The sequence below is a fragment of the Lepisosteus oculatus genome, chromosome 10 (assembly GCF_040954835.1).
Source record: "Lepisosteus oculatus isolate fLepOcu1 chromosome 10, fLepOcu1.hap2, whole genome shotgun sequence".
Lineage (NCBI taxonomy): Eukaryota > Metazoa > Chordata > Actinopteri > Semionotiformes > Lepisosteidae > Lepisosteus > Lepisosteus oculatus.
In genome coordinates, this window is record NC_090705.1 from 6,556,109 (window position 1) to 6,568,550 (window position 12,442).

At 36.7% G+C, this 12,442-nt stretch overlaps 1 protein-coding gene across 4 annotated transcripts in view; it reads left to right on the plus strand.

The window, feature by feature from the left end:
* Positions 1 to 12,442, plus strand: part of adam22 (ADAM metallopeptidase domain 22) — an 87,380-nt gene that overhangs the window by 64,950 nt on the left and 9,988 nt on the right. The window contains exons 24-29 of one of the 4 annotated variants that reach the window (XM_015357940.2): positions 461 to 572; positions 3,514 to 3,604; positions 4,763 to 4,780; positions 6,198 to 6,392; positions 8,523 to 8,623; positions 9,095 to 9,161. In XM_015357940.2, coding sequence (XP_015213426.2) covers positions 461 to 572; positions 3,514 to 3,604; positions 4,763 to 4,780; positions 6,198 to 6,392; positions 8,523 to 8,623; positions 9,095 to 9,161 — 584 coding nt within the window. Of the gene's footprint in view, positions 1 to 460; positions 573 to 3,513; positions 3,605 to 4,762; positions 4,781 to 6,197; positions 6,393 to 8,522; positions 8,624 to 9,094; positions 9,166 to 12,442 lie in introns of those variants that run through there. The other 3 variants (XM_015357941.2, XM_069194795.1, XM_015357942.2) reach the window with 3 other exon arrangements.

Consider the following 12,442-nt stretch of genomic DNA (forward strand, 5'->3'; position numbering starts at 1 on the left):
TGCTAAATAGAAACAATTGTGAAATATTGTCATAGACCATACAATAAAATATTAAAATATATAATGAAATTATTTCAATAAATATTTAAATTTGGGGAAAATTCAGGCTTACGTCATTTACTTCCTGTCTCATGAGACGTAAACGCAAAATCATTAGTTTGTGAGATTTGATGAGCTAGTTGATGGTGCCATAATTCTTTGTTGCTTGGCTCACATTTCCTAAGTTAGCAAGTCCCAATGTACTGCGCCATGTTGAAAAATGACACAGGTTCTGCTTTAGCTGAAAAGACTTTGAATGTAGTTGTTTCTGATTCTCAGTACTAAGCTTAAATGAACTGATTTGTAAGAATCTTGGCCAAAAATGTAAAGTAAAAAATTCAGGCTCAGTGCTATATAATAGAAAAGTCTTATTTTGTAAGGCTCTGTCTTACTTTGTGCTGCCTTCTCTCCTGTATCCTAGGTGTGCAGTAATGAGTTGAAGTGTGTGTGTTACTTAGGCTGGACAGGGGAGGCTTGTGACATTGTTTTTCCTCTGAGCTCCTTAATTGCCGGACCCACAATCCCTGTCAACGGTAAGTACTTGATAGTATCATTTTCGGGTGATGCAACTAGATTTTGATTTGGGATAGGCTTTTGAAATTGAAGCCACACAAAATAAACTTGAATTGTTTGCTTAAGAGCCAAATTCCCTGCCTTTTTAAAATAGTGCTAAAAAATAAAAATCAGTTTTGAATCCTGTTTTTTACTCACCCACTCCTCATCTGTTCTTCATTATTTAACTAAAAGGGTGTTTTTACATCCAGGGACACATGCGTTTTCTAGGAGCAGTGACTTCCTGCTGCACATGAGAAATGGTTAACCTGTTGTAGACATTTACCCACAGAAGAAAACATGTAGATCAGCTTTGATTACTGTCTTGGCTCCTCCAGACACAAACTGTTTATTCTGTTAAGATCACTTGTAAAGATACAGTCACATTGCAATTTTACCTTTTGTGATTTAAGGTTTAGAAAAATTATATTCGGCTATTTGCCTTCTGTTGAGGTAGAAACATTAAGCAGAAATTTCCATTTTTAAATTCATAACACAAAATAGTAACGGTCATATCTCTAATAATGCTCCAATTAGATGACTTAAATTAACTTCTGGATTAAAAAAAACAAATGCACTGCTGAATAGTGATGGAGTGATTATTTGAGCTCTGCGGACAAAACGCAGAATTAATTGGATTTTGCAAGCAAATACCATATTAGTCACTGGATTATGAGCCTTGGTGGCAGTGATTTATTTTTGAAAGTGTTCAAACAAGTTTGGTTTTTTTACAAATTGTTTTCGTCACTGTTTACAAAATTCACTGTGAGTAGGATTGGTCAGTCTTCAGATAATCCATTGCTGTAAAGTCTTGAGACGTCGTTTTGTTGATTGTTTTAAACATAATTGAGGAACGGCACTGGTGCAGGAGCTAGCAAGGCAGCGCTGGGGCCCTGGGTTCAGCTCTGGACCTGGGCTGCTGTCTGTGTGGAGTTTGCATGTTCTCCCTGTGTTCACATGGGTCACCTCCCACAGTCCAAAGACATGCTGGTACAGTACGTTTATTGGCCCTAGTGTGAGTGTGTGCATGTCTGTGTTTGTGATCGTGTGTGCCCTGCGATGGACTGGCATCCCATCCAGGGTGTATCCCTCCTTGCACCTGTTGGCTGCTGGGATAGACTTCCGCTCCCCCACAACCCTGTATTGGATAAAGTGGTGAGGAAATGGATGGATGGATCTAACAGTTGATCCTTAAAGCACGAGGACTAAAAAGTGGTCTAAAAACCAAGTCAGCTGCTGAATGCAATTTGGCTGCTGTTGAGTTTCATTGTCAGTGAAGCCTATTACAGGACTCTCATTTTGAAGAAAGGTTAGTCAATAGAGGTGTACTGTATGTGTCCAAAGGTATTTGCTTTCCAATGTGGGAAAACTTAAATGGAGTATTATAAACCAATTATATTATGTTTGAGATTTAATGTTTGCTACCATATGTAGCGTATTAATGGGCATCAACATACAGTCATTTATTAGCAATAAAAAGAACTATTTGTTTACGCATTAATTTAAAGTCAGCGTGTTAATTATGTGTCACTTTCTGGTCTTTTTTTATAAAACTTAGATTCCATTTTTATTATCATTGTGTTTTCTGTTGAAACTGCTTTCATACATTTTTTGTTGACAGGGTCATGTCTTTGTTGGATTTCTTGAGTGGTGTAACAGTGAGGTTAGATTTCAGTTCTTGTCTGTTGTGAGCCTACTGTGGTGATTGTCTGTACCATCTGTGTTTTTTGTCATAATCACTTTCTTAAATCCCTGTCTTTCTGTAACAGAAGTGGTTTATAATGTTCATTCTATAACTTTGTTACATTTCCCACATCCCACCTACTGGATATACTGTTTAATTTAAATTCATTTTTCATTTTGTTCTTAGTGTATATAAATCACTGAGTTGAGACGTTTAATCACATGAGTGAAGGACATGTACCTTACACACATTTATCTGTATGGAATAATTTGAATTTCTGTAACATTTCATTTGATCTTTTAAATATATTTCTGCAATGACAAAATAATTATGTCTAGATATGTGCAAATATTGTGTTAACTGCTATTCCCTATAGTTGTACAATCTGTTATGTGGTAGAAAAGTATCAGTACTCTGAGATGTTAATACAATTAATTATATTTCAATTATTTCTTTACTGTGAAAGAGTGTAGAATTTATTTGGTACCTTTTCTTTCATGGATTCCAATGCAATGCCATTTTAAAATAAAAATGGATATTTATTTACCCATGTAAATAATAACAGTAAAATAATACAATGCAGTGATGTAAATGTATTTGATTTAGATATACAGTATGTGAAAGGGAGCTACTTTTTCCACCAGGGAAGTTCAGCATCCACCTGGGTGATATATAGCAGGCATTATGCATTACGTAGTCCCATTACAGAGTAGATTAAGTGAGATTCGTCTGCTTCATCAATAAAAGTAAGGCTGAAATCTAGAGAGACTGGATTGAATTTTGCTATGATCATAACATCTGGGCTAACACCCTGCAAACAGTGTCATGCGACTGTACAGTCAGAATCACTGACATCTCATCTGAGCTAAAGCACAGTGTTACACCAACACCACTTACAGAAATCTGCTGTTCCTTGAAAGCCCTCCATCCTAGTACTGACCAAGCCCAGGCTTGCTTAGCTCCTAGGATCTGACAAGATCAGGCTGTAAGATAGAAGAGCTGTTGAGTGCCACCATACGGTTTTGGGTTTTGCTGAAAGGAAGCTGGGAATCACTGGGGCATCAGCTCATTGTGCTGCTTTGTGCAATGGGTCACTGGAATGGTTTAGGTAGCAGCCTTCTATGCAGTGCACTAGCTTGGGGACAATTAGCCTTACTTAGTATGGGATGCATTCAACAAAGACATATTGACGTCTGTGTAGATTCCTCTAATGTTTTTTCCCGTCCCTTTTCAAACAGGTGTCATTAGCACCAATATCATCATTGGTGCCATTGCTGGTACCATTCTTGTGCTGGCTCTGATTTTAGGAATTACCGCATGGGGCTATAAGTAAGTAAACAATACTGTGTGGATTAGCCGTGCAAGGAAAATTTCAAGCTATCTCTTTAGACCACTGAATATTCTGGAATTATGACATTTTAAAATTCAATTTTGAACTATTAAACCCAGTATAGAACTGGATTCTTCCTTGAGGTAGTGTGACTAGAAGGACTAGTGAACATAAACCTATGGTTATTTGGTTTGGGAGAGGACTTTCTCTATTTTAGGGATGACAAAGCCGGTGTTTTTTCCTGGCCTCCTCTCAGTTCACTTTTCCTTGCTTGCTCTTAGTCGTGGAGTTTTGAGTGGCAGATCCTGTTTGGCCAGAGGTCAGAGATATAACCGCTATCCCCAACAATCTCACGCTGTAACCGTCAGCTCCAGTAAACTTACCTACAGACTTTTATGTCACCCTGAACAGATTTGTTTTAAGACTTTACAGTGTTGTGGGTCAACAGCTCTTGGCAAAGAAGATTTCTGTCTGGTCTGTCTCTCCCATAGAGGGCGAGGAATCGTCTCTCTGCCCTCCCTGTGTGCATTGTGCAGGGTAACTGGTCTCTGGGGTGATGAGGCTCCATTTCCAGCATCTGCTGCTTCCTTACATATTTAGTGCAACAATCCCTATTCCCTACAAAATGGCCGTACAGCAGTATTTCAGATCTCAAGAAATAAATTACATCAATTTAATGTTGTACAATGATAATGTATATACAGTATATATTGTTTTTATAAGACTCCCCAAATGAGAATGGAAGCAATCTGACAGACACAAACACAGACAGTATTAATTAATACATTTTTTTACTGGGTGTGATTTTCTGTCAGGTAAAATATATACAGTATCAGTCATGTACTACCCAGAAGTAAAATAAATAAATGTTTTTTTTATAACTTATGGCAGTACTCTTCCTGGTCAAGGTTTCACATTTCCTATTTGAAATGCTTCATATGCATATAAGAACAACTGAAGTCATTTCATTTCTTCGCAAAATAATGGTGAAATACTTAAATCTGTTGCCATAGATTTCATAATGTGTGAACTGTAATTCTTTATTGATAATGTGACTGTAATTCTCCTTTGTCATTTCACTAACACAGGAATATCCTCTGTAAAGTCTTTACAATGGTAACTGATTTTTATTTCTTTCTGTTCTCCAACATGGAAAGAAATTATCGCCAACGAAGGTAGGCACCATTTGAAGTCAACAAGTTTGTTTTTTTATAAGTACTGTTGTCTGTAAATCCCAGTGTTAATACATTTTTGTCAAGTAAGTATGTGAAATTGTATCAGTGATTTTACTAGATTATTTCATATACATTTAATTTTAAGTGAGTGGTAGCCCTCTATGATTCTGGCTTCTAAGGTCAAACATTGGACAAATGTTACACTACAGCTCCATACCTCTGTTACAGGACTGGCTCTCTTGCTTGCTGGGAGGAGGTCAAATGACTTGTAATGTACTGTATTGCCTCATGTTAAGGACAGGGTCTCCTATGTGTACTGGCAAATGTGAAATACAGTATTTCAAAGCATGAATTTTATTTTAAAAAGGACATACTTTCTAATGGCCAGGGGATTTTTTTTCCTGACTTAAATCAGGAAAAAAAGCTGGGAAAGGTATTCATGTCCATTAAATGTAGTGTAAGACTATCGCAAAAGACAGGCAATTTTTAAACTGAAATAATTATCATCTGGGTAACTGTTTTGCCCCCACATTTCTCTTCCTAATATAGTATAACCCCTAAAACATCAAAGTTTCTAACTAACATTACTGATCCTTTTCACTTTTGAAAGAGATTAGTATTATCACAATCGTGCTTGTTTCTTTTTTATCTTTACAAGTCAGTTTAGTCATTCAGTGAATAGTCAGGGTTGTACAGGATCTTCTGTAAAATTGCTTTATAGAAAAGAATACGGTTATTCCCTAAGAGTCTTTGGATTTGAATACATAGTGCAAATGTGGTGTATCATACTCTAAAAATGAAAAAGAAAAAGCAAAAACGTTTTCTATAACAGGTTGAATACATTTTCGCAAAGGCTGAAATAAACAGCCGTGCAGAAAAAACAATTCTGCATTTCATCTTTCTACATTCTTTTATGGTCTCGAGGCAATTTGGAGGGACGTTATTGGCAGGTTATTCCACACCTTATTATACTTATAAAAATTAAGTTATAGGTTAGACAACCCATATATAAAGGGCCATTTAAATCAAAACATTTAATTTAAACATTTAAATTCAAACTCTGAATACTGGACACAAACATGCCTTTATTGACTGGGACAGGAATAAGAGAATTTCATATTTACTGGTGTGTCAGTACTCTTGTCTTAAATATTTGTCTTCGGTTGTACAATTTGTAAGTCCTTGTTTTTGCAATGTGAGTTAAGTCACAGTATATCTCAATTTGCTTTAATTGGACTTTTTTACAAGCACGGTGCAGCTTGTATTAAAGAAATGCTGCTGTTTTCTTGCTTGCATCGAAGAGGCTAATGGAATGCGCAAGCACCTCTTGCCTTGTCTTTATTTATTGTGCGTCGCAGGCTTGCCTGTCTGATCGGGTCTCTTCTTCTGTCATGTCTTTCCTCTTGCTTGTTTGTAGAGAAATGCCACCGGGAGACTATGTTAAAAAGCCAGGGGATGCCGACTCCTTCTATAGTGACATGCCTCCTGGAGTCAGTACAAACTCTGCAACTAGCTCTAAGAAGAGGTCTGCTTATCTGTCGCATTTTCAGATATGTTCCTTCACTCCATCCATCCCATCCATTAGTCAGAACATTTCATTGTTTGGCATCAGGTTTGAGCATTTCTTCCTTTTCGTTCTCATGTGACTTGTAAATGCCAGCCTTTTTCTTTGTTAATTCCTTGCATTTTGGTGTTAAGAAAGAGAGTGCTTCTCAAATTTAGAAGTGTTCATAAATGTATGAACTGAATTGACTAAAACCACTGCTGTAGGCAAAGAAAAAGGTTACTGTATTCACCGTGTTTTTCTCTCTTCAGATATGTGACTCTTTCACACCCATGGTCTGGTTTCAGTTTTTCACTCACACATTCGTCTTTAAAAAGATTTTTCATCATGATCAAATCAAAGGTTTTAGAAAGAGATCCACAGGAACAACCGGTGCAGGATTTTAAGCTGTTGATTTGGAATCTTGATCATAATCCTTACTGAAGCACAGCTCCTTCTCTTTCTAATAAAGCATTCTCGGTCTTTTCATTTGTGGTTTTGCTAAAGCCAATATTATTGTCAAGATGATCCATGAGATCCTTGGTTTGGAGTCACATTATCTCTTCTCATAACCAACTCACTGGTCTGATGGAGCTAATGTTATCCTGTCCATTTTAAATTGAACATATTTAAAGACTTCTGCAGTATTGTTATGAAAAGACAGAAATAATTACACTGTTAAATGTTTATTTTTCTGTCAAAACCGTATCCATGACATTGCTGATTCTTGTTCAATAATAAAGGCAGTTTTTTAACTAAGTGACATATTTTTAAGCTGAATGGTGGTTCATCTGAGAGTTCAGGTTGACTTTTACGATTTGTTGATGTACAGGTACACATAAAGGCCATGTGCCCCAAGCAGAGCCTTATCTCTAAACCAGATTAATTATGTTGCAAGTCCTCCAAGACACTTAATTTAGAGGAATTCTGTTGCCTGGCAGCAATGGCTCATAGCTTTGACTATATCATAGCTTTGTCTATAACTACATTATAGACATAAATATCTTCAGGGACAAGTGTTTTTAAAGTGATTGCTTTGAATTATAAAATAGTTTTGAAACATTATATATTAATCAGAACCCAGATCATCAAAAGTAAGAACAATGTGACGTTTATTCATATCCATTCAGTGTTTGTGTTCCTGTGTGATGGAGTCTGTGGTAGTGAGGCTTGGGTGTGTTATAATACCTGCAGTATGTAGTGTTGTACTTGTCGTCTGCTATGTGATTTCCGTTTGTAGTGTATGCTGACATAGAAGGAGTAATAGGAAGAAAAGTGGCAAAGATGCTTTCTTGTCATAGTATATTGCTTCACTGCTTGTTCAGTTGCTTTTGTGTCTCTTCTTGTTTAGATTTTACCTTCAGGAGAATTTTTAACTTCTTTTTTAGTACTTCATGTTGTTAATTGCCTAATAAACATTTCTGCAAAGCACTAAAAGTAAGAAAGCAATCTATGATTGTACAGTATGTAGACAAGAGAATTGTTCCTATTAGCAAACCCAGCTCGCCTATTAAACTCTGATACTGTAGATGACTGTCCTGATGTATTTGAATTTTGGGGGTTTGGGGTAAAAAGTGTTTATGTTTGGGTGTTCCTTTATGTCACTATTACAAACTTAAGAATATTGTGGAATTCTGAGAAAAGTAAGTAATATTCCTTTTGATGTAATGGTGGGATCTTTGATTACTAGCATGTCACCAGGGTGCCAAAAACCTGCATATACTGTACTTAGTGAAAAAGTTATGTGTTCAATTATAGTGACTCCCCTAATGAAGTCAATAGTCTAATGAGGTTAATTTTATCTACAGTATACCAGACTTTATTTAGAGCAGGTTTTGTCCTGTGCATACGTTTTACTGTTTAAATGTTAAACTAGTTAGAATCAATAACTGAAGACGAATAAAAAAAGCTCTGTGTATTTGTATGATTTCTTCACAGGATGATCTCTACAGTGTGACTTTTGACAAAACATCATACTGTAAATTGAAAGAACTGAAAGAGTTGTTTGACACCTACTGTATAAAGGGAGAGATTAGTACTGTATTCAATTCTAATATTGATATGAAGACAGCATGGATTTCAAGTTACATACCATAGATCTGTTCATAGACAATCAAAGCTAAAATTAATTTAATTGTATTGTAAAGATGCAGACATTGAGAATCAGCAGTTAACAGTTGTCTTACTTCTTATTTCAAGATCAAATGGATTGTCCCATTCATGGAGTGAGCGAATACCAGATGCTAAACATATTTCTGACATCTGTGAAAATGGACGCCCTAGAAGTAACTCATGGCAAGGTACCTTCTTTCTTTTTCCATGAAATTAAGACTTCACAAAGCGCATTTCAGACCTCCGCTAAATAATGTCGTACAAATAACGACGCACCAGCACATGGGTGTCTCTGTGTTTGGTCTAGCTTTTTGTTTCAGTGGGTTTGGTGATTCTTTGGGCTATGATTCAGGCACTTTGATCTACCCAAGACAGCAGTCACACACTTTGTAAAAGCATTTACGATGGGAAACAAACATTTTTGTGTTCTTCTAACCTGTATAAAAAACATATGTAGTGTACTCCTTCCAGCTCTGTGTACTCATCCCTCAGACCAGCCACCATTAGGTATGTTTCCTTAGGACACTGTTTCCCAGCTTAAAACCTACTGTGGAAAATACACTGAAGTAAACTGGGAGCTCAGAGGTATTGCCTCCACTCTGAGGTCCTGACCACATAACGTAGTGTTCTAAAATAATAAGCTCCGTCAATATTTTCAGGGAACCTGGGAGGTAACCGGAAAAAACTCAAAGGAAAAAAATTCCGACCACGTTCAAACTCAACAGAGTAAGTCATTTTACATTCTTTTGCTGTCTGGAGAGGGATTTCTGCGTTCATGGTAGTAGTTGTAAATTATGACTCAGCAGTTCCAGTTTTTCCGGCATCTTTTTTTGCCAGCAGAGGCTGAGCTTATATCGCACACTGCTCCAGACTGTGGTGCAGGCTAATTGGGGAAATTAACGTGATCGTTATAATGTTAAAGGGGAACTGCAATGCTATTTTTATATTTTGGGGTTAGAAAGAATCGGCATCATTAATCATTGCATTTCAAACTACAATAAAACTAAAATGTACACAGTAACTTGTAAAACCTACAATGTCACAAAATAGACGGTATGCACAGTTCCCTGTTCTGTGATTCAGAACGAGGAACAAAACATCCAGTGATGTGATGTGGCATTATTATATGGTAAAGAAGCAGGCTTGTGAAAAGATCATTTTTAATCCAATAGAGATACTGTTCTCTATTTGGAGACGGTTTTGCCAACAAATACTACTTACCTGTTAACTCTGCATGGAGATCACGTTGGAACATTTCTGCAGTGAACCTGTACTTATTCACTCGTACATCGTATTACATTAGTCATTAATGTGACTAGTGAGCAGGAAGGGCAATTAGTGGGACCTCGAATAAGAGTTTGTGACAACATGGCGACTTACATTACTTTGACAAAGTTCCCGATTTTATGCTCAATTTGAAATTTGTAATTTTTTTCTATAACGTCAATGAATTTATTTTGTTTCTGAGATTTAATAACCAGTCTGAGAAATTGGGAGTGCAGTTCCCCTTTAACAGTCTAGCCCTGTATCATAAGAAAACTGTGAGAAAGTTGAATCCGTTTTTGTTAATGAGTTTTCTGATACTTTAGTTAATGTCACTATGTTAGTGACACTAGTTAATGTTATTATGTAAAAGTGGAAAGGCAACAAAAATGTTTTTAAGACAAAATGTTTCTTCACCTATTTATCACTATAATGAGAAATATATTATGCAGTATATCCTGAAGAACATTTGTAATTTATACTTAAAAAAATTAAAATGTGCATGTTTAATGTGATTGATTGACTGTATCGATCTGGTTTGTACTGTTTTTTTATTTTTTATCAATGTGGTTCTTGTTTTAAATGCTGCTTTTTTATTTTACGCATGAGCCCAATGAACAAAAACTGAATTGCTTATCGAAATGACCCTGAGACCAAAATGCAGAGTTGATCGAATTGCCTATATCGTTGTTGCCTTTATCCTATGAGATCCAGGCTTTGTCATCTGTACTACAAGCTACCTTACAGCTGCAGTTTTTTTTTTATTTAAGGAAAATACATACAGTATTTTTTTCTTGTTGAGAATATCCACCTGTAATTTCAGTCACGAAAGTGGCTGTATCTTAAGAATATTCAGTGTCTATAATCAGGTGGGATATATTTCCTTTCTGGATATCCACATGTATGGATCCCATGGAGTTTACATTTAAGAATAATAAATACCTCTATCTTACAGGAAAAAGTCTTTAACATACAAATAAAACAATTAGTACCACTGTATTGTCTACGTGGTTTTGAAAAACATAGTAGTATTAGTAGGCAAATATCATTTGCACACTGACATCTGAAGATAATAGGTTCAGCTTTGTTTTTTCGACACAAAGATTTCTACTTCAGTGAAGCACAAACCCGATGTGTTTAAAACGCACACTTGCATCTTGGTGGGGTAAACAGAATGTCTTTGCTGTGCACTGCTGTGTTGTAAGATCTCGTCTCCTTCTTTCTCTACCTCTGCTGTCTCTGTGTGTTTACCATTGCTTTCTGCAGGTATTTAAGCCCATGGTTCAAAAGAGAATATAATGTAGCTAAGTGGGTAGAAGATGTGAATAAAAACACTGAAGGACCATACATTAGGTATTTCCAAAGATGATTTCCCAGTCTTTCTCCTTTTTTATAACCTTTTTTTTCTTTTTGGTCAAACAAGATCCAGCTCTCCACTAATACTGCTGGGCCTGCTTTCTTGTTTTTTGATACAAGGTGTTGGGCTCCTTTGATCATGACAAGAAGAGACACCCAGGGCTTCATCTGTTTCCAAAGCGCAAAGACACCCCTCCTGCCAAAACCCGCCTTTTAAAAGATGTTTGCATGCTTACCCTTTACAATACCATTGGCTTTATATTAATTTTTGACCACATAAAAATTAACACCAACCTATCAAGGTAAATGGGAGCAGCATGTGATATTAAGAGTGAGATTAATTCTCATTCCCATAACTTTGAAAGACATCTGCCTTTATTTTTTTATGACAAGTGGGCTCCTGTTGTGTGTGCTCCTGTTTATTACACTTGAAAGAACATTTAAGACAATAAAAGGAACATTAGTTTTGTGTGCATAGAAATGCCTAAAGAAGCTCTTTATGTTATCTTTAATATACAAGCTCCAGTGAAATTCTAATAAAAGCACTCCTATTTGCTATTTAGACATTTCTACTTAGAGGTATATAAGGACGAGGATGTATTTCTAAAATACAACTGTATCTTGCTCTTATTTTTCAACTTTCTGTTGATCCAACAAATGCCTTCTCGTATTTTACAAAGCTGCATCTCCGAAAAGGAGGTGGGGTTGAGTGGGGGTTGAACAAGGTATTCATGTCACACCCTGTTCAGTTCTTAAGGCAGTGTGGGTGGATACATGATGCCCTTTGGCCACAGACTATTAGGCAAGGAAAAAACCCCGAAGAGAGACAATGGTTTAAACAACTAAGGATGAAAGGACAACTCCTATTATAAAATTTGGGAGGTTTAATTAAAACCCTTGAGATTAAAGAGCAGGGAGTGAGTACGGAAGGATACTCTGGCCACACAGAGGCTGCTGAAGGTATGGAACAGGAACCACTCAATGAGCATGGCGTTGAGCGAGGAAAGTATGGCGCACACAGCAGCTGTTGCTAGGGGCTACTGGGCTGCCCACTCGTACTGCTGCCGTGTATCACAGGCATCTGAGGTGAAGGCTTGTTCTGCCTGGGTATGTTTTCTGCCAGGATTAACCATTCATTTTAAGGTGTGTTTCCAAAGTCATCACTTCAGGGGTGAGGGCAAAATAAGTCCTTCTGATCTAGAAGGGCACTGTTGGTATTGTAGGTTTTGCGGGCCTCCATATTTTTTATATTTCTACAACTCTCCCTTACAGCTGGGTATTTTTTTGGGGGTGTTCGGTAATACGTGGATTAAGATTTTCGACTAATTAAAATTTTCTGTAGGTCCTTTTAATTATTAGATTTTTTTTCTTCGGGGATCTAATAAAAA